Genomic DNA, 25,914 nt, shown 5'->3' with positions numbered 1-25,914 from the left:
AAAATAATTTTATTTAAAAAAGCGGATAAAGTGTCACTAGAAGCCTTCCTAAAAGACAATTTCCATTCCTTCCGAACTGACTATGCGAATGTAGACGAGATGTGGCTCAAATTCAAAGATATAGTAGCAACAGCAATTGAGATATTCATACCTCATAAATTGGTAAGAGATGGAACGGATCCCCCGTGGTACACAAAAAAGGTCCGAACGCTGTTGCAGAGGCAACGGAAAAAGCATGCGAAGTTCAGAAGAACGCGAAATCCCGAAGATGGGCTAAAACTTACAGACGCGCGAAATTTGGCATGTACTTCGATGCGAGATGCCTTTAATAGGTTCCACAATGAAACATTGTCTCGAAATTTGGTAGAAAATCCGAAGAAATTCTGGTCGTATGTAAAGTACACAAGCGGCAAGACGCAGTCAATATCTTCGCTGCGCAGTGCCGATGGTACTGTTATCGACGACTGTGCCGCTAAAGCGGAGTTATTGAACACAGTTTTCCAAAATTCCTTCACCAGGGAAGACGAATGGAATATTCCAGAATTTGAAACACGAACATCTGCTAGCATGAGTCTCTTAGAAGTACATACCTTAGGGGTTGCGAAGCAACTCAAATCGCTTGATACGGGCAAGTCTTCAGGTCCAGATTGTATACCGATTAGGTTCCTTTCAGATTACGCTGATACTATAGCTCCCTACTTAGCACTCATATACAACCGCTCGCTCAGCGATAGATCTGTACCTACAGATTGGAAAATTGCGCAGGTCGCACCAGTGTTCAAGAAGGGTAGTAGGAGTAATCCATTTAACTACAGACCTATATCATTGACGTTGGTTTGCAGTAGGGTTTTGGAGCATATACTGTATTCAAACATTATGAATCACCTCGAAGGGAACGATCTATTGACACGTAATCGGCATGGCTTCAGAAAACATCGCTCTTGTGCAACGCAGCTGGCTCTTTATTCGCACGAAGTAATGGCCGCTATCGACAGGGGATCTCAAGTTGATTCCGTATTTCTAGATTTCCGGAAAGCTTTTGACACCGTTCCTCACAAGCGACTTCTAATCAAGCTGCGGAGCTATGGGGTATCGTCTCAGTTGTGCGACTGGATTCGTGATTTCCTGTCAGGAAGTTCGCAGTTCGTAGTAATAGACGGCAAATCATCGAGTAAAACTGAAGTGATATCAGGTGTTCCCCAGGGAAGCATCCTGGGACCTCTACTGTTCCTGATCTATATAAATGACCTGGGTGACAATCTGAGCAGTTCTCTTAGACTGTTCGCAGATGATGCTGTAATTTACCGTCTAGTAAGGTCATCCGAAGACCAGTATCAGTTGCAAAGCGATTTAGAAAAGATTGCTGTATGGTGTGTCAGGTGGCAGTTGACGCTAAATAACGAAAAGTGTGAGATGATCCACATGAGTTCCAAAAGAAATCCGTTGGAATTCGATTACTCAATAAATAGTACAATTCTCAAGGCTGTCAATTCAACCAAGTACCTGCGTGTTAAAATTACAAACAACTTCAGTTGGAAGGACCACATAGATAATATTGTCGGGAAGGCGAGCCAAAGGCTGCGTTTCATTGGCAGGACACTTAGAAGATGCAACAAGTCCACTAAAGGGACAGCTTACACTACACTCGTTCGTCCTCTGTTAGAATATTGCTGCGCGGTGTGGGATCCTTACCAGGTGGGATTGACGGAGGACATCGAAAGGGTGCAAAAAAGGGCAGCTCGTTTTGTATCATCACGTTATAGGGGAGAGAGTGTGGCAGATATGATACGCGAGTTGGGATAGAAGTCATTACAGCATAGACGTTTTTCGTCGCGGCGAGACCTTTTTACGAAATTTCAGTCACCAACTTTCTCTTCCGAATGCGAAAATATTTTGTTGAGCCCAACCTACATAGGTAGGAATGATCATCAAAATAAAATAAGAGAAATCAGAGCTCGAACAGAAAGGTTTAGGTGTTCGTTTTTCCCGCTCGCTGTTCGGGAGTGGAATAGTAGAGAGATAGTATGATTGTGGTTCGATGAACCCTCTGCCAAGCACTTAAAATTGAATTGCAGAGTAGTCATGTAGATTCGCTGAACGTATCCGGCTGGACACCCAAGAACCCTTCAATTAACATATATACCGGGGTAGCCTCAGATCACATACTTTAAACTTTTAGGCATAATGACAGTCCATAGCCAGCATATATACACTGTAACTATTTAATATATGCTAGAGAAAATTCAGCACGAGATGGCAACCATATAAGAAAAAAGGTAGACTGCTACACACTATAAAGATGACACTTTGAGTTGCAGATAGGCACAATGAAAAGGCACTTACAAATTAACTGTTGGCCACAGCTATCTTCAGAAAATGAACACACACATTCACTCACATTAGCAAGCATACCTCACACACACATCACCATCACTGACACAAGCAAGCAAACCTAATGCACACAGGACTGCTATCTCAAGAATCTTGGACCAAAATTCAGCTGTCATATAGAACAGAGGCAGAAATCTGGAGGGGATGGGGAAGGCAGTTGGCACACAGATGGATGAGAATAAGGATGATGGGATAGAAGAGAAGGGGCAGAAGCTGTTGGATGGAGAGTGTGAGGACAGCAGGTTACTGTAGGATGAGGTCAGGATAATTTTGGTAACAGCTATTAAGTTGTAAGGATGACTCCCATCTGTGCAGTTCAGAAAAGCTGGTGGTGGAGGGAAGGATCTACATGGTTCAGGTAGTGAAGCAGCCTTTGAAATCAAGCGTATTATGTTCAGCTGCATGTTGTGCCACAGAGTGATTTTCTTTGCTCTTGACAACAATTTGCCTGTGGGCATTTGTCCTGGTGGACAGCTGGTTAGCAGTCATACCAATACAAAAAGATGTGCAGTGTTTGCAACAGAGCTGGTACATGAAATGGTTGCTTTCAAAGGTGGCCAGCCTTTGATGGGGTAAGGTAAGCCTGTGACAGAACTGGAATAGGAGGTGCTAGGTGGGGGAGTGCACTTCGGTCTTCCACAGGAGTATGATACCTGTGGCTAGGGTTGGGGTTGGGTGTGGCATAAGCATGGAATAGGATGTTGTGAAGGTTGGGTGGGCAATGGAACACAACCTAAGAGAAGTGAGACAGATCTTGAATAGAATGTTCCTCATTTCAGGGCATGATGATACATAAACAAAAGCCCCGATGAAGGATGTAGCTCAGTTGTTCCTGTGCAGGGTGGTACTGTGTGACAAAGGAGACACTCCTTTCTAGCTGGTTATGTGGAGGGTGTGAGAGGATTGGAAGGGTGTGAAGAAATGGCATAGAAAATCTGTTTGTGGATTAGGTCTCGAGTCTATTGACTGTCTGTGGAGGCCTTGATGAGACCCTTAGCATACTGAGCAAGGGAGTTCTGATCACTGCAGATATTCCATCCGCAGGTGGCAAGGCTGTATGGGGGGGGGGGGGGGGACCTTTTGGTGTAGAAGGGATGACAGCTGTCAATATGCAGGTGCTGTTAGCAGTTGTTGGGTATAGAGTGGACAGAAATGTGGACAGAGCCATCAAAGAGGAGGAGGTCAGTGTCAGGAAGGTGGCATGCTGCATTGAGGAGGACCAGGTGAAGCAGATGAGAGAAAACGTGTTGAGGTTGTGAAGGAATGAGGATAGAGTGTTGTAGCCTTGAGTCCAGATCATGATGTCAGCAATGAACGTGAACCAGACTAGGGGTTTGGCATTTTGGCAGGCTACAAAGGTCTCCTCTAGAAGGCCCATAAACAGGTTGGCATAAGAGGATGCCCATGGCTGTGTTTGTATACCTTCCTTTCAATGAAGAAGCAGTTGTGGGTCATGATAAAGTCATTAAAGTGTATGAGGAGAGAGGTAGTGAGTTTGTAGTCTGAAGGAAGTTGGGAAAGGTGTTGTTCAATCACAGTAAGACCATGGACATGTGTTAATGTAGAGGCAAGAGGCATCAAGTGATAAATGTGGTTGCATGAAGTAAAAGGGTAGGTATGGTGGAGAATTGGTGAAGGAAGTGGTTGGTTACATGTCATCATGTCCTGAAATGAGGGACATCCTACCCAAGATACTTCCCACCCCTACTGAAGAAGTGTTTCATCACCCACCTAACCTCCACAACATTCTAGTCCATCCCTATGCCACTCCCAACCCAACCCCTTGGCACAAGGATCATATGGCTGTGGAAGACTCACGTGCAAGTCCTGCCCAATCCACCCACCCAGCTCCTCCTATTCCAGTCCTATCACAGGCTTATCATACCCCATCAGAGGAAGGGCCACCTGTGAAATCAACCATATACCAGCTCTGCTGCAATCATGTACAACTTTTTGCATTGGTATGACTGCATACCAACTGTCCACCAGGATGAAAGGCCACAGCCTATCTGTGGCCAAGAGCAATGCAAAATACCCTGTGACACAACATGCTGTTGAAGATAATATGCTTGATTTCAAAGGCTGCTTCACTTCCTGAGGCATCTGGATCTTCTCATCTACCATCACCTTTGCTGAACTGTGCAGATGGGAGTATTCCTTACAACACATTCTCTGCTCCCAAAATTGTCCTGCACTCAACCTAAGTACTCACACCCTCCACCCAACAGTTTCCATCCCCTCTGTCCTATAACCTCCTTCCCACTCTCGTGCCCTCGCCCCCTTTTTGTACCAACATGTGTCAATACACCTATCCATCTTTCCCCTTCCCTGCTCCTCTCCTCTTTTACTCCTTGTTGCCACCCCCTCCTCATTTGCCATACGTCCTGCCAGTGCCGCATCTGTTGACAGTCTAGTTCCTGCACACTACACCAGACGGCCTTTCTCTCCCCCAACCCATACCCTGCTATCCCTTCACCTTCCCTATCCCCTCCAGACTGCTGCTTCCATTCAATGTGACAGCAGTATTCCAAAATATGGAGCTGCGGATGGTGATGTGTGTGTGAGGTGTGCTTGCTAATGAGAATGAATGTATGTGTTTCCTTTTCTGAAGACTGCTTTGGCCGAAAGCTAATGTGTAAGTGTCTTATCACCATGCCTGTCTGCAACTAAATGTGTCATCCTAAGGGGAACAGCCGTCCATATTCCAATCAGGTGCTTCCATTGTTCAACATGTGATGTGCATGTACACAATACCAGAAACTGTCACTCATTGGATTTACCTTCCTAAAGATTTGATACAGATCATTATAACTACATCAATACTCTATAAGTCATCTGGCAGTGTGTGATGAAGGGTACTCCTGTAACCAGTGACGGATTTCCCCTTCACTGTTCCACATGTGAATGGAATATCTATAAATACTTATGGATAAAATATTTCAATAATTTACCATACTCAGGTCAAACAGAACCACTAAATAAATTCAAGAGGATATTATAGAGTTAGTTAAAATAGAATGAACTTTATTCAATCGAAGCATTCTAGAAACTAAGCATTCTAAATGAGACAGAAAACCTTTTATTTCTTAAATAAGCTCTTTATTTTCTGTGTATTTGATTGATTATTGCATGAACTTGGCTCTACTGTAAACTCTGAGACAAAGCCAACTGTACTAGAAAACACTGAAAGACAAATAAAGATGCTAATCATCTCAAATCCAATGTCACCTTTCTCTCACATTATTTTTCACTATCAACAAGACCTTGCCCTACACAAAAATCACATACAAGTATGGCCTCCATGCCTGATAACTCTACTTCTCCCATTGGTCTGTTGTGGTAATAAATATCTTGTTCTGGCTGTAAACTGTCCCAGTTCTAAAAGGCTATTGATAATACTTGTAGCATAACAGACCAATTGACTAAAAGAGAAATAGGAAACTTTGTTTAAAGTTACAACAATATTATATAGAGGTTAGATTGCTACACCCATCCTAAACTTTCCATTGTTTCATTTAAAGTTATTTGATTGCTGTTCCATGAAACACTGCACTAGGTATAATGCAGCATTACTGTGTATGCTTTTCTCAGGTACAGGATGAGTAAGCTGCTATATGTAAGCAACTTGAAAATACTCTGACTATTGTCAAATGAATGGCAACTGCTGCGAATGGGGAGTCTACTGAGAAGCTGCTGTGAATAAGTGTGGTGGGAGGCATGCTGAGAGTCACATATCAGAGATACAAAATGTACCTCAAGTACTATCCTCACCTATGAGTACTGCCTCTTTTGCAAAAAATACAGGATCTACTGCTATTCGTCCATCTGACGGTGAGTGGTGTGTGTGTGTGTGTGTGTGTGTGTGTGTGTGTGTGTGTGTGTGTGTGTGTGTGTGTGTGGGGTCGGTTTATGGGTCCAATACAGGGAAAACAGTGACCAAGGAAAATCCAGGTCATTACATCCCTCTTCCTAATCAAAAAGTACAAAGTGCTGTCTTCCACTGAAGCCTAAACTGATATAGTGAGACTCACTTCATCTGCTGGGAAATGTGCAGTGTCCTATGTCATATCTTCCGGCTGACAAGGGTTCCACGACCGTGCTACTTGATCATCGGGACTATGTGGCTGAGGAACTGCGTCAGCTTTCAGACAAATCTACATACAAAGTTTGCCAAGGTAATCCCATTCCTGATGTCCAGGTGGAGCTTCAAGGAATCCTCAGAGCCTTAGGCCCCCTATAAAACCTTTCACCTGACTCCATCAAACTCCTGACCCCACCGACACCTCGCACTCCTACCTTCTACCTACTTCCCAAAATTCACAAACCCAAACATCCCGGCCGCCCCATTGTAGCTGGTTACCAAGCCCCCACAGAACATATCTCTGCCTACATAGATCAACACCTTCAACCCACTACATGCAGTCTCCCATCCTTCATCAAAGACACCAACCACTGTCTCGAACGCCTGGAATCATTACCCAGTCTGTTACCCCCGGAAACCATCCTTGTAACCATTGATGACACTTCCCTATACACAAATATCCCACACGTCCAGGGCCTCGCTGCAATGAAACACTTCCTTTCACGCCGACCACCAGCCACCCTACCTAAAACCTCTTTCCTTGTCACCTTAGCCAGCTTCATCCTGACCCACAACTTCTTCACTTTTGAAGGCCAGACATACCAACAATTAAAGGGAACAGCCATTGGTACCAGAATGGCCCCCTCGTATGCCAACCTATTTATGGGTCGCTTAGAGGAAGCCTTCTTGGTTACCCAAGCCTGCCAACCCAAAGTTTGGTACAGATTTATTGACGACATCTTCATGATCTGGACTCACCGTGAAGAACAACTCCTGAATTTCCTCTCCAACCTCAACTCCTTTGGTTCCATCAGATTCACCTGGTCCTACTCCAAATCCCATGCCACTTTCCTTGACGTTGACCTCCATCTGTCCAATGGCCAGCTTCGCACATCCGTCCACATCAAACCCACCAACAAGCAACAGTACCTCCATTATGACAGCTGCCACCCATTCCATATCAAACGGTCCCTTCACTATGGCCTAGGCCTTCGTGGCAAACGAATCTGCTCCAGTCGTGAATCCCTGAACCATTACACCAACAACCTGAAAACAGCTTTCGCATCCCACAACTAACCTCCCGACCTGCTACAGAAGCAAATAACCAGAGCCACTTCCTCATCCCCTCAAACCCAGAACCTCTCACAGAAGAACCCTAAAAGTGCCCCACTTGTGACAGGATACTTCCCGGGACTGGATCAGACTCCGAATGTGGCTCTCCAGCAGGGATACGACTTCCTAAAATCCTGCCCCGAAATGAGATCCATCCTTCATGAAATCCTCCCCACCCCACCAAGAGTGTCTTTCCGCCGTCCACCTAACCTTCGTAACCTCTTGGTTCATCCCTATGAAATCCACAAACCACCTTCCCTACCCTCTGGCTCCTACCCTTGTAACCGCCCCCGGTGTAAAACCTGTCCTATGCACCCTCCCTCCACCACCTACTCCAGTCCTGTAACCCGGAAGGTGCACATGATCAAAGGCAGAGCCATGTGTGTAAGCACCCATGTGATTTACCAACTGACCTGCCTACACTGTGACGCGTTCTATATGGGAATGACCAGCAACAAACTGTCCATTCGCATGAATGGACACAGGCAGACAGTGTTTGTTGGTAATGAGGATCACCCTGTGGCTAAACATGCCTTGGTGCACAGCCAGCACATCTTAGCACAGTGTTACACCGTCCGGGTTATCTGGATACTTCCCACCAACACCAACACCAACCTATCCGAACTCCGGAGATGGGAACTTGCCCTTCAGTATATCCTCTCTTCTTGATATCCGCCAGGCCTCAACCTCCACTAATTTCAAGTTGCTGCCGCTCATACCTCACCTGTCTTTCAACAACTTCTTTGCCTCTGTACTTCTGCCTCGACTGACATCTCTGTCCGAACTCTTTGCCTTTACAAATGTCTGCTTGTGTCTGTGTATGTGCAGATGGATGTGTGTGTGTGTGTGTGTGCGAGTGTACACCTATCTTTTTTTCCCCCTAAGGAAGTCTTTCCGCTCCCGGGATTGGAATGACTCCTTACCCTCTCCCTTAAAACCCACATCCTTTCGTCTTTCCCTCTCCTTCTCCCTTTCCTGAAGAAGCAACCGTCGGTTGCGAAAGCTAGAAATTCTGTGTGTGTGTTTGTGTGTTTTATTTATTGTGCCTGTCTACCGGCACTTTCCCACTTGGTAAGTCTTGGAATCTTTGTTTTTAATATATTTTTCTCATGTGGAAGTTTCTTTCTATTTTATATAAAATGGGAAAAATATATTAAAATATACCTGCTTGTGTCTGTGTATGTATGGATGGATATGTGTGCGTGTGTGTGTGTGTGTGTGTGTGTGTGTGCGAGTATATACCTATACTTTTTTCCCCTAAGGTAAGTCTTTCCGCTCCCGGGATTGGAATGACTCCTTACCCTCTCCCTTAAAACCCACATCCTTTCATCTTTCCTTTTCCTTTCCTCTTTCCTGACGAAGCAGCCGCCGGTTGCGAAAGCTCAAATTCTGTGTGAGTTTGTGTGTTTTATTCATTGTGCCTATCTACCGGCGCTTTCCCGCTTGGTAAGTCTTTGAATCGTTGTTTGTTTTTAAGATATTTTTCTCGTGTGGAAGTTTCTTTCTATATCGTTGCTTCTTCAGGAAGGAGAGGGAAAGACGAAAGGATGTGGGTTTTAAGGGAGAGGGTAAGGAGTCATTCCAATCCCGGGAGCGGAAAGACTTCCCTTAGGGGAAAAAAAGGACAGGTGTACACTCGCGCGCACACACACACACACACACACACACACACACACACACACACACACACACATACACACATATCCATCCGCACATACACAGACACAAGCAGACATATTTAAAGTATGTCTGCTTGTGTCTGTGTATGTGCGGATGGATATGTGTGTGTGTGTGTGTGTGTGTGTGTGTGTGTGTGTGTGTGTGTGTGTGTGCGCGCGCGAGTGTACACCTGTCCTTTTTTTCCCCTAAGGGAAGTCTTTCTGCTCCCGGGATTGGAATGACTCCTTACCCTCTCCCTTAAAACCCACATCCTTTCGTCTTTCCCTCTCCTTTCTGAAGAAGCAACCATCGGTTGCGAAAGCTAGTAATTCTGTGTGTGTGTTTGTGTGTTTTGTTCTTTGTGCCTGTCTGCCGGCGCTTTCCCGCTTGGTAAGTCTTGGAATCTTTGTTTTTAATATATCACTCAAATAAAAACTTGTGTCCAGTAGTTGCAAGAAAGTTCGTGTCACACCCATCTACTAGATGGGTAGTAAAAATGATCTATAAAACAGCTGTCCAACACCTTTGACATTGATTTGTTGTGGAATCTTAGAACATATTCTGAGCTCAAATGTAAAATTGTGCACTTCACAAAAAGAAAAAAAGTAATATCCTATGACTATAATATCAATGAGTTACTGTTGGAATCAACCTACTCCTTTGATGTCCTAGTGACATGGCAGCTGTAAACAAAGGGTAAACAGTGCATCTGACATGGCAGCTGTAAACAAAGAGTAAACAGCAAAATTACTAAACGTAAACACTGGTCATGTGGAAACTACCGCTCTACCCACTGCAACTCACGGGTCATGTGGAGACTACTGCCCTACCCACTACAACTCAAGACTGCTCTGCGCATTTGTGAATCTGGGTGGTTGCGCAGGCCAGAAAAATTTTTCTAGTTAGCATCCGATTCACGTAGCCAAAAGTTGGAGAAGGTACTGCTCATATGTGACAACTGTGGCACATCAGCCTGCTGACAACTGCTCACATGAACCCAATTTATACAGTTATGTTGTCACACTCATCAAAAGCACTTTTTGTTACAAAGTATAGCAAAGTCTGGCCTTTGACACATTTTGCTGTTGGAAGGCACTTGTGTTTGCACAGTGTTTGGTTGTAAATGGTCCATTTCCTTTGCAACTAAAGTTTTATTATTATTTTTTATTTTTCTCTCTTTTATGTTTTATTGGTGCAGTATTATTCTGCAGCAGTGGGATATTCTTTGTTAGAGTGTCAGTTCTTAGCATTCAAAATTACAAAAAAAAAAAAACAAAAAAAAAAAAAAAAAAACAAAAAAAACTGAAAACTAAAACAATGAAAAATTCCCACAACTCCAAACATTTCTAGGTTTTTCTTGGTTTTCTCCCAGATGAAAAAGTCCTGAGTTTTTCCTGAATTTCCCAGTTGTCCCGGAGCATATACACCCTGTATAATATAGTACTGTCTGAAAGATGGTAAACAAAAATTCAGTCAGATCTTGATAAGATTTTAAGGTGGAGTAATGATTGGCCACTTGCTTTAAATGATCAGAAATGTAAAACTGTGTATTCCACAAAACAAAAAAAGTAACAGAACAGTGAGTCAGAGCAGAAATCAGTTAACTCATACAAATATCAGGATGTAACACTTTGTAGGGATATGAAATGGAGTGATCACATGAGCACAGTCATAGGTAAAGCAGGTTGCAGACTTCAGTTTATTGGCCAAATACCAGGAAAATGCAACTAATCTACAAATTGGATTGCTCATAAATAACTCATGTGACCAAGCCTTGAATATTCCTCAAATTTGTGGGATTTGTCCAAATACGACTAACAGGGGATATTGAATTTATACAAAGAAGGGCAACACAAATGATCACAGGTTTGTTTATTCATGGGAGAGAGTTACAAAGATGGGTGTAAACTATCCTTAGGGAAAACAAGAACTTCTGATTCATGACTCGACACAACGCACAGCTAATATTTAATTCAGCGCTTAACAACAGGAGCTTTGGCAGCACAGTCATTGCCCACAGTGCATGCACAAACGGTCTTTCTGTGGCTCTCAGCAGGGGGCACTAGGAGCACCACTTTCCTCCAACTGTGAGCATCATCATGCCCATGTGTATTGCTTACTACCGGCCTTATAAATTTTTACGCCGCTGTCTGATTATCATCAGTTGTACCATGCACCAGTGACAGCAGCAATTACCATTACCTGATGACGTCATGAAATTGCATCAATGTAATATTGTGCGATTTACACAATATGATCTGGCAGCAAACCCTAGAAGTGTATTTGCAACAGATTCAATGGGAAAGCTTGAAAAGTCATATCCTTAGAAAGTCTACTTAAAAAGTGTCAAGAACCATGATGCCTCTAGTAACATACTGCAACCATAGGGACTGTGAGGAAAAGAATAGATTAATTACAGCATGCATGGGTGCATTGAAACACTCATTCTCCCAATGCTAATATATGAATGGAATAGGAAAAAACCCTAGGAACTGGTACAATGGGAAGTACCATCTGCCATGCACTTCACAGTGGTTTGAAGAGTATAGATGTATATGTAGATTTCCTCAACGCATACAACAAGAGCCTTTTCTAAACTTACATATCACATCTACTTTATAGATCTTCAGGTCTTGTCTGCAAATAAATCTCCCAAACAGTAACCTTCTAGTGCTCTGACAAATGGAGCTCTTAAATCTAAGAAAAACTTAGAATCATCACCCCCCCCCCCCCCAAATCACAATGGCTTTGAATATTCTTTATACATTACTTTACCAATGGACATGACCTTCACAATCCAAGCCCTGAAGTGAGATCATGTCTTTCTCATATCTTCATCATACAATTATCCCTACTGCATTGGTCATACTTTGCCCCATGCACCCACCCACTAAAGATCACAAAAGCCCCATCACTGGTAAACTGTACGACATCTAAGTCGATGCCATACATGAAATCATGTATATTGTTTACCAAGTAACATGAGTTCACTGCACATCATTTTTATAGGAATGATGACTGCTAAACTGGGTGAGTGCCTGAATGGGCATAGACAAACTCTATGTCTCAGGCAAACCTGCTTGTCAGATGCTGAATCTGACCCAAGGTATCTAAGTCCCTGCTACATCACAAGAATTATTTGGATTTTCACAGTCGATACTACTTTTCCCTAAAAATCAGGAGAGGATAACTTGCTTTCAAATCTGTTCATGCAATCCATAATTTTCTTGTCATTAATTTCTGTTAACATAAAATACACCACTCCTTTTTATTATATTTTACATTTATTCACATACTTGATTACTCTCTTCACTTCTTTTTACTATCTTCATCTCTCCTTCTCCCTTTCTATTTGCCCCACTGCCAGTTTTGTTTTCCTGTTAATTCTTAATAGTATTATTAATTTCACTTCTCATTTCTATTTCTCTATCCATATTTATTTCTCATTTTGTCCTTCTTTCTTCTCTGGACTGCGGACAGCAAAATGCTCTTTGATATCCTACTTTCTCTGACACGACCCCCTTCATATCTGTTTTCCCTCACCCACTCAACAGGTAGTGCACAATAAGCCTATAAAAAGTTTTACTATTTTTTAATGCAAGCATGCAAGCAGAGTCCAATAACTCACTGATATAAAGCTGGCAGGTCTGTTGTACATTAGGCTATTGTCTAGGTCCATGTCAAGCACATCAAGGGAAACACGGCGGCCTTGGGGAACTGTAATTTCATACTGACATGATTGAAATCGATCCCTTGCATTTGGGTATCCAGGACTTGTTACTTCACCTTCTGGCCCTGTTAGCTCTTGGACACACCCTGTAGAAAGAACCAAATACATGAGTATGTACATTAGAAAATGCACGACATAGCACAGCACATAAATATGATTACTTTATGAATTATTGCAAGGAATTATAGGTTTTGTAATAAGTAATTGCCAGCAAAAAGCAGTGTTTCACATACAGCTGTTATTCTGTAATTTCACCTCTGGCAGTAGTTCAAATGAATTTTGACACATTTATTTAGCCCAGTACCCACTGACAAGAAAACAAGCGACTGTGCAACACAATACCAGCTCACAAAAAATTGATAATACTAAGTTTCATGACTGGTTTAAAATAATGAGGTTATGTTACTAGCATACAACTTGTCATACAGGTTTAACATTCAAATCTGTTTGTTTACTGACAGGAGTAGCACAGTGACAATGAATGATGCAAAATGTTCTGAAACAAGACATTTTCCTGCATTCAGTGTTATTCTATGTGAAACAAATGCTTTGTTTCAAAGGTGATCAGTTACTTTTGTCATCAAGCTACATCATGCAAAAATTATGTTACATGTTTCCACTTATGAATGCATCATTGGCAGTGCCAAGTAGGTCAAAATGTTACAACATTCCATATTCCCTCTTAAATGCCACAATATTCAAATGTAATGAGCTCAGACACTTGAGCAATGGACACAGGCCTCAATGCAACCAATTATGCTAAAAACATACACAGATGTGAGGCTCTATAACTAGAATGAAAAAAGGATAACCAATACATCACCATACACAGCACGAGGGTGATGTTGGAGGGAAGGAAGTCAGGGGGAGAGAACCACAGTTAGGGAACCTTAACCACTTGTTGGTAAATTAAGGTATAGGGAAAAGAGCAAACATAGTCTAGATAAATAAACTACAGCTGAAAAGTGATTATGGCCATAGGAAAGACGATATAAATTTGAATCAAAATGCAATAATAATATCCATCTGGATACTGAATTTACAGTTGTTTCAAATACAACTATGGACAAGAATTATTAATAATTTTACTGTTAATGTGTACTGGCATAACATTAAACATGTGACAGAGACTGCATATTTTAGAAGGTCTAAAAGCAATAGTACTATTTGCCCAGTGACCCGTATCTTTTCTATTTTATTCATGGCTAGGTAAAATATAACAGGAGCTCTGTCAGGGCCTGTCAAATTTGTGTTTGTTTCTGTGCCTCATCTAAGTGTGTTGTGCAGACTTTGATCCACCATAGATTGACTTGCATGTCGTGTTTTATTCCATTTTCTAGGGGTTAACTTCCCAGCTGGGCACTGATCCACTATCAGCTTGCATAGTTTACATTCATACCAACAGAGACAGTTCAGGGATGCACCCGACATTTTTGCAATGCTGAAAGGGCAGTTGTGCCTACAAGAGCAGAAATAAAAGCTGCAGCAGGAACAGATGCAAGAACTGCTCAACAGCATGCAGAATTGCCCCGTACTCACATCACACCGATAGCAGGCTAGGTGCCAGCAGAGAATCTTTCTTCCCTGTCACCCCGTGCTGTTCACCGGTTTCAACAAGGCTACAGAAAGATGGTAGAACATCGTGCACCAGTTCTTGCTGCACTGCCTGGTAAGGCATATCATCAAACCAGCTGATAAAGTTGCCTTGTTATTGTCCAGCAGTGAGAGATTATACAAAATCGTACAGAATTTGAACCCCTTTACCAACCCTGAGAAACTTATCTTTGATGAAATTTGTCAGTTGCTCATGCAGTATTGTGGTCATCAAATCCATGTGGTGGTGGCATGGTTACAGATTAACCACAAGCACCCTCAGTAGTCGTAGATTGCTGAGCTGCAAGGTCTCTTGCACAAGTGTCAGTATGGGTGTTCCCAGTGTGCTACCTTATATGAAGATTCACTAATTAGGGACATGAATGTCTGGTTAACACACGACCCAGAGGTTCAAAATACGGCACTAGCCCTCTCTGACTCTTCTTTTGCCAAAGTCGCTGGGGTTTCTGACTCACATGAACTTCTGGCAGCACCAAGCGAGGTAATCTCTCAACAATGGTAGCTGGTTAAATCAGAAAAGCATGGTAAGAAACACCAGGTGCCCAATGGGGTGATCTGGATAGCCTTACTTACCATTGAACCACCATGCATTGGTGTCATTGACGGTCCAACTGCTGTCATAATGGCTCTGTCTGTCTATGTGTACATCAGGCTCAGTATTTACGCATCAACTGAAGCATAGTAATCCGCTCACAAAATTTTCTGGGTTCTTTCCATCAATCTTTATCTGGACCTGCCTCCGCTCAATGTGCAAGCAAGTGGCCCTTCTCTGATTATCATCTTGCACATGTTAAACAGGACTGCCCACATGTAGAGGTCAGGTGTGGCTGCAAAATAGCGCATTTGGCAACTGTTTTGTGACTGAAGGCAAGTCACTGGACAGTTGTCAGAGGCCCAGAGTTTCCCTGGACTCTGGGCTGCCTCTGATGCCCTGCAAGCATTGCCCCAGCATATTCTGCTGTAATGAACAGTGTATGAGTGATCGACTGACTTTCAGGTTGACACGGGGGTGATGGTCAGGTTAATTAACTTTAATATGCACAGAGTTTTGGGCTGCCCTGTGTTGCAACAGCCACTACTCATTTGAGGAGGAAATTATCCACCTCTGTGCATTATTAAGAATGTGGAACAGCAAATTATGTTGGTAGTGGAAAATTCATCACTGTTGGTACCAAATGTTTGAGAAATATGCCTTTTCTGATTTGAGCTGCCAGACAGTTGATAAAGCACATTTAGTTTCTCAATCAGCCCCTTTAAAGATTTGGATTCCCTACTATGGTCATACGTGCAGCTGTCTGAGAATACCTTGGGATGTGCCAAAGATTTCAAGGTACTTATCTCCCAGCGATACCTAAATTTTGCCACCCACACCCCATTCCCTTCTTAATCCATGTCAAGACCAAGGCTGAGTTACAGCATTGCTAGAAAAATTTGGAAATTTGTGGTTAGATCTTATGGGACCAAACTGCTGAGGTCATCAGTCCCTAAGCTTATGAACTACTTAATCTAACTTACACTAAGAACAACACACTCACACCCATGTCCAAGGGAGGACTTGAACCTCCAACGGGGAACTGATAGAACGTTGGTGTTGTTTGTCATATTTTGCGGAGTTAGTAGGCCATGCGTTTCATAGAGATCCAGGAAGCAGACTGTGCTCTGCACCTTTCCAGTGATTTTAAATGGACAGTCAATGCGAAAAGTGTTGTGGATTAATACCCAATTTTGTGGCTGGAAGAGTTGTTGGAAATGCTATTTTTCACACGTCACTTTACACGACACATACCTGCTGTAGCTTTGGACGCAGCTTCTTGGAGTTTCTTGTTGTTCAACATGCCCTTTGAGCTTCACCATTTTATTTCTTGTGTTTTGGAATCTTGTTGGCATTGGAAATTTGTCAATAATATTTTGAGTAACTAACTGTGGGCATTTCTTGTTGTGTAAACTACATTGATGACATCTGGGTAATGAGCTTTACATGAAAGAAGCATTTGTGAAATCTGCAGGCAATTTTCCAAGACTTAATGGAAAATGGCCCTCATTATAAGCTTGAAAAATCCTTATCCCTAAGGATGAGCATGTCATAGAAATTGGCAACGTGCCAGTGCCCAAGAACCTGAAGTAGGTTCCAGTCCTTTTTGAGTAAGATCTCTTAGTATGCAATGTTCATTCCCCAGGCGATGCATATCTGCCAGCTTCACCAAAAGGATATCAAGTTCATGTGGTCTGCGTCTCTGAAACAGTATCTGTGCTCTGGTCTCTGTTTGTCTTCCTTTATGCTGGGTAAACCATTAACCCTGGCCACCGATGTCTCCCAGTATGTATTGGTTCAGTTCTGTCCAAACAGAACCCAGGTGGCACTGAGCAGCCCATCACTTATGCATTGAAGACACTTTCCAGGGCACAACATAGGTCGAAAAGGAGGTGCTGGCTATCATTCACAGCATTAAAAGCTTTCATGTTTTCTTCTTCCTACTCACCATTCACCACAAGACCCTGGTTTCCTTCTTCTGCCCTCACTCTAAGCTACTGGACTGGACTGCTGACCAGTTACAAAGGTGGTCCTTTTTTCTCAGTAATTATAGTTATGCCATTTGTTACTGGTCCAAAGCCCAGTGTGTTAATGTGGATGTGTTATTGCAGTTGCTGGCCAGTCCCAATCCAAAGTTTGATTGACAGAAGGCTCTAGTTTCTGTTTTGCACAATACATGGCAGCAGATATTGCAGAAATTTGCTTTAACAGAACTGGATGCTGTGGCCACATGGCCACCAACCTGCCTTTCTGACAAAATGTTTCAGCTGTCTGAATGCATTTGTCCAGAACACTTCTTCAGCAGATCTGGTGTAGCATATGTTTTTTTCTGCTGCAGGCTTGGGTCAACATTATCCACAGGGTCTTAATGGTAGTCACTGTGGAGGAAAAATATTGAGTGATCATCCCTCCAGCATTGCATTCCTGCAAACTCCAGTTGCTGCTTGTGTTACACATGGGTATGTCACACTTGCAGACTATAGCATAGTCTCATGTCTAGTAGCTGGCAATTGTTCATGATATAGAATTCCTGTGCAAGCTGGGCGTGGCCTGTAGTCAGAATCAGGCTGTGCCGTTTTCCCTCTTGCAGGGTGCATACATGGACATGGAAAAAAAAATCCCGGATTTTTCCCCGAATTCTCGGTTAAAAATACACTTTATCCCAGGTGAAAACACGCTTCTTCAGTGTTAAGTGACAGTATATTTTCCCTTATCAATCCTTTAAATGGTTATGGTTTTATATACAGGTGTAGAATTTCCTGGAACTTTAGAAAACAAAATCAGGGAATAAGACACATTTTGGAAATACACTCCTGGAAATTGAAATAAGAACACCATGAATTCATTGTCCCAGGAAGGGGAAACTTTATTGACACATTCCTGGGGTCAGATACATCACATGCTCACACTGACAGAACCACAGGCACATAGACACAGGCAGAGCATGCACAATGTCGGCACTAGTACAGTGTATATCCACCTTTCGCAGCAATGCAGGCTGCTATTCTCTCATGGAGACGATCGTAGAGATGCTGGATGTAGAACTGTGGAACGGCTTGCCATGCCATTTCCACCTGGCGCCTCAGTTGGACCAGCGTTCGTGCTGGACGTGCAGACCGCGTGAGATGACGCTTCATCCAGTCCCAAACATGCTCAATGGGGGACAGATCCGGAGATCTTGCTGGCCAGGGTAGTTGACTTACACCTTCTAGAGCACGTTGGGTGGCACGGGATACATGCGGACGTGCAGTGTCCTGTTGGAACAGCAAGTTCTCTTGCCGGTCTAGGAATGGTATAACGATGGGTTCGATGACGGTTTCGATGTACCGTGCACTATTCAGTGTCCCCTCGACGATCACCAGAGGTGTACGGCCAGTGTAAGAGATCGCTCCCCACACCATGATGCCGGGTGTTGGCCCTGTGTGCCTCGTATGCAGTCCTGATTGTGGCGCTCACCTGCACGGCGCCAAGCACGCATACGACCATCATTGGCACCAAGGCAGAAGCGACTCTCATCGCTGAAGACGACACGTCTCCATTCGTCCCTCCATTTATGCCTGTCGCGACACCACTGGAGGCGGGCTGCACGATGTTGGGGCGTGAGCGGAAGACGGCCTAACGGTGTGCGGGACCGTAGCCGAGCTTCATGGAGACGGTTGTGAATGGTCCTCGCCGATACCCCAGGAGCAACAGTGTCCCTAATTTGCTGGGAAGTGGCGGTGCGGTCCCCTACGGCACTGCGTAGGATCCTACGGTCTTGGCGTGCATCCGTGCGTCGCTGCGGTCTGGTCCCAGGTCGACGGGGACGTGCACCTTCCGCCGACCACTGGCGACAACATCGATGTACTGTGGAGACCTCACGCCCCATGTGTTGAGCAATTCGGCAGTACGTCCACCTGGCCTCCAGCATGTCCACTATATGCCCTCGCTCAAAGTCCGTCAACTGCACATACGGTTCACGTCCACGCTGTCGCGGCATGCTACCAGTGTTAAAGACTGCGATGGAGCTCCGTATGCCACGGCAAACTGGATGACACTGACGGTGGCGGTGCACAAATGCTGCGCAGCTAGTGCCATTCGACGGCCAACACCGCGGTTCCTGGTGTGTCCGCTGTGCCGTGCGTGTGATCATTGCTTGTACAGCCCTCTCGCAGTGTCCGGAGCAAGTATGGTGGGTCTGACACACCGGTGTCAATGTGTTCTTTTTTCCATTTCCAGGAGTGTATCTTTGATGTGCAGCAACCTGTATGCTGCGTATTTTTGTATTACGAAAATATACATTGGAATTCCACCAAACACCGCATGTTACTTTCCGAATCATTGAAATCGAGATTGCAATGCACTTTTGTTACCCAGTCATAGCTCATGTCACATGATCTCACCTGCTGATAACAGCGGATATTCAGAGGACAGGACATGTGATGTAGTCAGCCAACAGCAACATCACTGTTACATAGCACGAACACAAAAATGGGGAAAGTTAATAGTTTAAATTAATATACATAGTGTTGCTACAAGAAAAGCAAAGCTTTCACATATAATACTGACCTTAAGCTGCAAGTGAAGGTTTTGCATATAATGTTGATTTCTTTTTGCGCGTTACAGTACACTTTAGGATGTATCACACAAAAGTGCCAGTAAAATTTTTAGTAATGAAATAAATGTCTGATCTTCAGGGCTCGAAATTCCTCTAAACGGCTCATCATCAACGAGTTGATTTTTAAGTTGCTTGCCATCAGAGAGTTGATTTTTAAATGAGAGTCAAATGCTCTGAGATAAACTTTACACTCTTGCACATAACTCAACTTATGTAAAAGGATATTTACTTTGAAAGTAAAGCTTTTCAAACCACTATCAGGGTGTATACAAGGACAAGGAAAAAGTATTCCCAGATTTTTCCCGGATTTCCTGGTTGACAACACACTTTCTCCTGGGTGAAAATACACTTTTCCTGTGTTAAGTGATAGTATACTTTTCCTTGACAGTGTAAAATTTATCAGTACTTTGAATGTGTATGGTTTTAATGGCAACGTAGAATTTCCTGGCACTTTAGAAAACAAAAATAAGGGGGAAAAACACGTTTTGGAAAGATCTTTGATGTGCAGCAACATGTATGCTGCATAGTTTCGTGTTATGAAGGTATAACTTTGAATTCCACAAAACACCGCATGTTCCTTTCCAAAGCATTGAAATCTAGATTGAGACGCACTTTTGTAAACCAGACATATCTCATGTCACATGACCTCGCCAGCTGAAGACAGCATAGAACAAGTGATGTAGTCAGCCAATAGCAAGAACACTCATAAGTATTGTGAAAATGTTGTTGTTGTGGTCTTCAGTCCTGAGACTGGTTTGCTGCAGCTCTCCATACTAATCTATCCTGTGCAAGCTCCTTCATCTCCCAGTACCTACTGCTTAGTATATTCATCTCTTGGTTTCATACTACAATTTTTACCTTCCACACTGCCCTCCAATGCTAAATTTGAGATCCCTTGATGCCTCAGGACATGTCCTACCAACCGATCCCTTCTTCTAGTCAAGTTGTGCCACAAACTTCTCTTCTTCCCAATCCTATTCAATACCTCCTCATTAGTTATGTGATCTACCCATCTAATCTTCAGCATTCTTCTGTAGCACCACATTTCGAAAGCTTCTATTCTCTTCTTGTCCAAACTAATTATTGTCCATGTTTCACTTCCATACACGGCTACACTCCATACAAATACCTTCAGGAACAACTTCCTGACATTTATATCTATACTGTATGTTAACAATTTCTCTTCTTCAGAAACGCTTTCCTTGCCATTGCCAGTCTACATTTTATATCCTCTCTACTTCGACCATCATCAGTTATTTTGTTCCCCAAATAGCAAAACTCCTTTACTACTTTAAGTGTCTCATTTCCTAATCTAATTCCCTCAGCATCACCCAACTTAATTCGACTACATTCCATTATCCTCGTTTTGCTTTTGTTGATGTTTATCTTATCCCCTCCTTTCAACACACTGTCCATTCCGTTCAACTGCTCTTCCAAGTCCTTTGCTGTCTCTGACAGAATTACAATGTCATCAGTGAACCTCAAAGTTTTTATTTCTTTTTGCTGGATTTTAATACCTACTCCAAATTTTTCTTTTCTTTCTTTTACTGCCTGCTCAATATACAGATTGAATAACATCGGGGAGAGGCTACAACCCTGTCTCACTCCCTTCCCAACCACTGCTTCCCTTTCATGCCCCTCGGCTCTTATAACTGCCATCTGCTTTCTGTACAAATTATAAATAGCCTTTCGCTCCCTGTATTTTACCCCTGTCACCTTCAGAATTTGAAAGAGAGTATTCCAGTCGACATTGTCAAAAGCTTTCTCTAAGTCTACAAATGCTAGAAACGTAGGTTTGCCTTTTCGTAATCTTTTTTCTAAGATAAGTCATAAGGTCAGTATTGCCTCACGTGTTCCAACATTTCTAAGGAATCCAAACTGATCTTCCCCGAGGTCGGCTTCTACCAGTTTTTCCATTCGTCTGTAAATAATTCGCATTAGTATTTTGCAGCTGTGACTTATTAAACTGATAGTTCGGTAATTTTCACATCTGTCAACACCTGCTTGCTTTGGGATTGGAATTATTATATTCTTCTTGATGTCTGAGGGTATTTCACCTGTCTCGTATATTTTGTTCACCAGATGGCAGAGTTTTGTCAGGACTGGCTCTCCCAAGGCCGTCAGTAGTTCTAATGGAATGTTGTCTACTCCCGGAGCCTTGTTTCGACTCAGGTCTTTCAGTGCTCTGTCAAACTCTTCACGCAGTATCTTATCTCCCATTTCATCTTCATCTACATCCTCTTCCATTTCCATAATATTGTCCTCAAGTACATTGCCCTTGTATATACACTCTATATACTCCTTCCAACTTTCTGCTTTCCCTTCTTTGCTTAGAACTGGGTTTCCATCTAAGCTCTTGATATTCATACAAGTGGCTCTCTTTTCTCCAAAGGTCTCTTTAATTTTCCTGTGGGCAGTATCTATCTTACCCCTAGTGAGATGACCCTCTACATCCTTACATTTGTCCTCTAGCCATGCCTGCTTAGCCATTTTGCACTTCCTGTCGATCTCATATTTGAGACGTGTGTATTCCTTTTTGCCTGCTTCATTTACTGCATTTTTACATTTTCTCCTTTCATCAATTAAATTTAATATTTCTTTTGTTACCCAAGGATTTCTACTAGCCCTCGTCTTTTTACCTACTTGATCCTCTGCTGCCTTCACTACTTCATCCCATAGAGCTACCCATTCTTCTTCTACTGTATTTCTTTCCCCAATTCCTGTCAATTGTTACCTTATGCTCTCCCTAAAACTCTGTACAACCTCTGGTTTAGTCAGATTACTCAGGTCCCATCTCCTTAAATTCCCACCTTTTTGCAAATTCTTCAGTTTCAATCTACAGTTCATAACCAATAGATTGTGGTCAGAGTCCACATCTGCCCCTGGAAATGTCCTACAATTTAAAACCTGGTTCCTAAATCTCTGTCTTACCATTATATAATCTATCTGATACCTTTTGGATTCTTCCATGTATACAACCTTCTTTTATGATTCTTGAACCATGTGTTAGCTATGATTAAGTTATGCTCTGTGCAAAATTCTACCAGGCGGCTTCCTCCTTCATTTCTTAGCCCCAATCCATATTCACCCACTATGTTTCCTTCTCTCCCTTTTCCTACTGTCGAATTCCAGTCACCCATGACTATTAAATTTTCGTCTCCCTTCACTACCTGAATACTTTCTTTTATCTCATCATACATTTCTTCAATTTCTTCGTCATCGGCATATAAACTTGTACCACTGTAGTAGGCATGGGCTTCATGTCTATCTTGGCCACAATAATGCATTCACTATGCTGTTTGTAGTAGCTTACCCGCACTCCTATTTTTTTATTCATTATTAAACCTACTCCTGCATTACCCCTATTTGATTTTGTATTTATAACCCCGACCAAAAGTCTTGTTCCTCCTGCCACCGAAATTCACTAATTCCCACTATATCTAACTTTAACCTATCCATTTCCCTTTCAAAATTTTCTAACCTAACTGCCCAATTAAGGGATCTGACATTTCACGCTCCGATCCGTAGAACGCCAGTTTTCTTTATCCTGATAACAATGTCTTCTTGAGTAGTCCCCGCCTGGAGATCCAAATGTGGGCTATTTTACTTCCGGAATATTTTACCCAAGAGGATGCTATCATCATTTAACCATACAGTAAAACTGCATGCCCTCGGGAAAAATTAAGGCTGTACTTTCCCCTGGCTTTCAGCCGTTCGCAGTACCATAACAACAAGGCTGTTTTGGTTAGTGTTACAAGGCCAGATCAGTCAATCATCCAGACTGTTGCCCGTGCAACTACTGAAAAGGCTGCTGCCCCTCTTCAGGAACCACACGTTTGTCTGGCCTCTCAACAGATACCCCTTCATTGTGGTTGCACCTACAGTACGGCATCTCTATCGTTGAGGCACGCAAGCCTCCCCACCAAGGGCAAGGTCCATGGTTCATGGGGGGAGGTGTGCGAAAATACAAATAGGAAATGTTAACGGTTTAAATTGATATAGTGTTGCTACAAGAAAAACAAAGCTTTAACACACAATCGTGGTCTCGAAGATTAATAAGCTGCAAGAGAAGCTAAGCTTAATTGAGAGTCAAACGCTCTGTGACTTAAGAAATTCATCGTACATTCTCGCACATAGTTCATCTTGTGTAAAAGGAAATTTACTTTAAAAAAGTAACGCTTTTCAAACCACCATTCACAATATTTTCCCATGACATGTTAGAAACTGATTCGTTTCAGCAGTTGTCAGAGAGCGCCAGATAACAGGCGCCCTTGCTCTTGTGCAGCTATGATGACGCAAGATGCTTGTATGTTCGTACATGTAAAACATTAAAAGATTTTGCACTATGTCACAAAAGAAACAAGACATCAGAGGATACTTCAAGAGTATCGGAATATCGTGAACCATACTAAAATGCATAATTCGGCTTAAAGTACACATTCGTATGTCCAGATTCGTATGTAAATTTTCTTGAGTACCACTACTGTATTGTCTCTTGTTTGGTTGTTTATTATGGCATAATGCCATGCGAGCTAGAAAATGGAAAACGTGCAATTTAAATGCAGGGAACAGTTGAAACTAACCAATAGTGGAAATTAAACACTTTGTTTCAAATAAATTGCCTGCCTCATCGCAAAAGATTAATAAAAGTAAAATCTCTTTAGCAAAACGACAAAAATTACTTCATTATTCTGCAAGGCGATTAATGCTTCACTGTCAGAAAGGTGGAGAAAATTTTAGCCTTCCGTAAACATGTGAACATATTTTAATTAATTTGATAGCTCCCGGCCACAGAAATCCATTTCGTTTTCATTTAATGTGAGAGAAATAAATGAAGAGGAAACAGCAAAATCACTGAACGTAAACACGGGTCACGTAGAGACTACCCACCTCCCCACCACAGCTCAGACTGCTCTGTGCATCAGCCCCGGATCTACAACATTTCCGAACCGGGGCAATATTAGGTAGTGGCGCCCAGCCACAAATCCGTAGCCAGAAGTGGGAGAAGGTATTACTCATAAGCGACTCAACTGTGCATTCACAAGAACACGCCCGCAACTGCTCAAACGAATCTAATGTAAACAGCTGTGACGGCACGCTCATCAGAGACGATTTGTTGTTAGGAAGCAATGCATAGTCTTCCTGAAGCCTTGGCACACTTTGGTTGGCAGATGCCTGTATGAGCACTATGTTTTGTTGTTGTATATGGCGTATTTCCTTTGGGACTTAAGTTATATTTTTGTTCATTTTTCATCTCGTTCATGTTTTGTTGCTGCAGTATTATTCTGCAGAAGCAGGATACAGTAATATCCTTTGTTGGAGTATTGATTCTTACCAGTCAAAATCACAAAAATTTAACTGAAAAAACAATAATAGATTCCCCTAATTCTAAAAAATTCCCGGGTTTTTCCCAATTTTCTCCCAGATGAAAAAATTCCTGGGTTTTTCCCGGATCTCCAGGTTGTCCCGGGTCATAGACACCCTGACTATTCAGAATATTTTCCCGCGACCTGTTAGAAATAGGTTCGTTTCAGCAGATGTCAGAGAGCGCAGATAACAGGCAACATGCGCAGCTATCATGACATAGGAAGCCCATATGTACATACATGTAAAACATTGGAAGATCATACATTATGTCATAAAAGAAACAAGACATCAGAGGATACTCCAAGAGCATGGGAATTTCATGAACCATATTAAAATGTGCAGATTTAAAGTGCATACTTAAAGTGCACATTCGTATTCCAGATTCCCAATGAAGTAGACCTCAACCTGATATAAAGCTTTTCAGTGTGGTTTTTGGGATGTAAATTTTCTTGGAGCACCAGTATTGTATTATATCATGTTTGGTTCTCTATTATGGCATAATGCCATATGTGCTAGAAAATGGAAACGTGCACTTGAAATGCAGTGAACAGTTGAAACTAGTCAGTACTGTGGAATTCGACATTTTGTTTGAAATACATTGACTGCATCTGCGGAAAAGGTTAATAAAAGTCAAATTTATTTAGCAAACAGACAAAAATAACTTCATTGTTCCGCAAGGTGATTAATGCTTGACTGAAGCTAATGATGTATTTTAGCCTTCCATAATTATGTGAATGTATTTTAATTCACTTGATAGCTCCCAGCGAGAGATATCTGTTTTGTTTTCATTTGACGTGAGAGTAAACATAGGGGAAACCAAAATCACTAAA

At 42.5% G+C, this 25,914-nt stretch overlaps 1 protein-coding gene across 1 annotated transcript in view; it reads right to left on the bottom strand.

Annotated features, from left to right (window-relative positions):
* The window catches only part of LOC126285435 (cubilin-like), a 780,558-nt gene that overhangs the window by 235,270 nt on the left and 519,374 nt on the right, over window positions 1-25,914 (bottom strand). The window contains exon 48 of the mRNA XM_049984824.1: window positions 12,873-13,060. Coding sequence (XP_049840781.1) covers window positions 12,873-13,060 — 188 coding nt within the window. The remainder of the gene's footprint in view (window positions 1-12,872; window positions 13,061-25,914) is intronic.

Source organism: Schistocerca gregaria, chromosome 8 (assembly GCF_023897955.1).
Source record: "Schistocerca gregaria isolate iqSchGreg1 chromosome 8, iqSchGreg1.2, whole genome shotgun sequence".
NCBI classification, from domain to species: Eukaryota; Metazoa; Arthropoda; class Insecta; order Orthoptera; family Acrididae; genus Schistocerca; species Schistocerca gregaria.
This window is presented reverse-complemented; position numbering and strand designations above follow the sequence as displayed.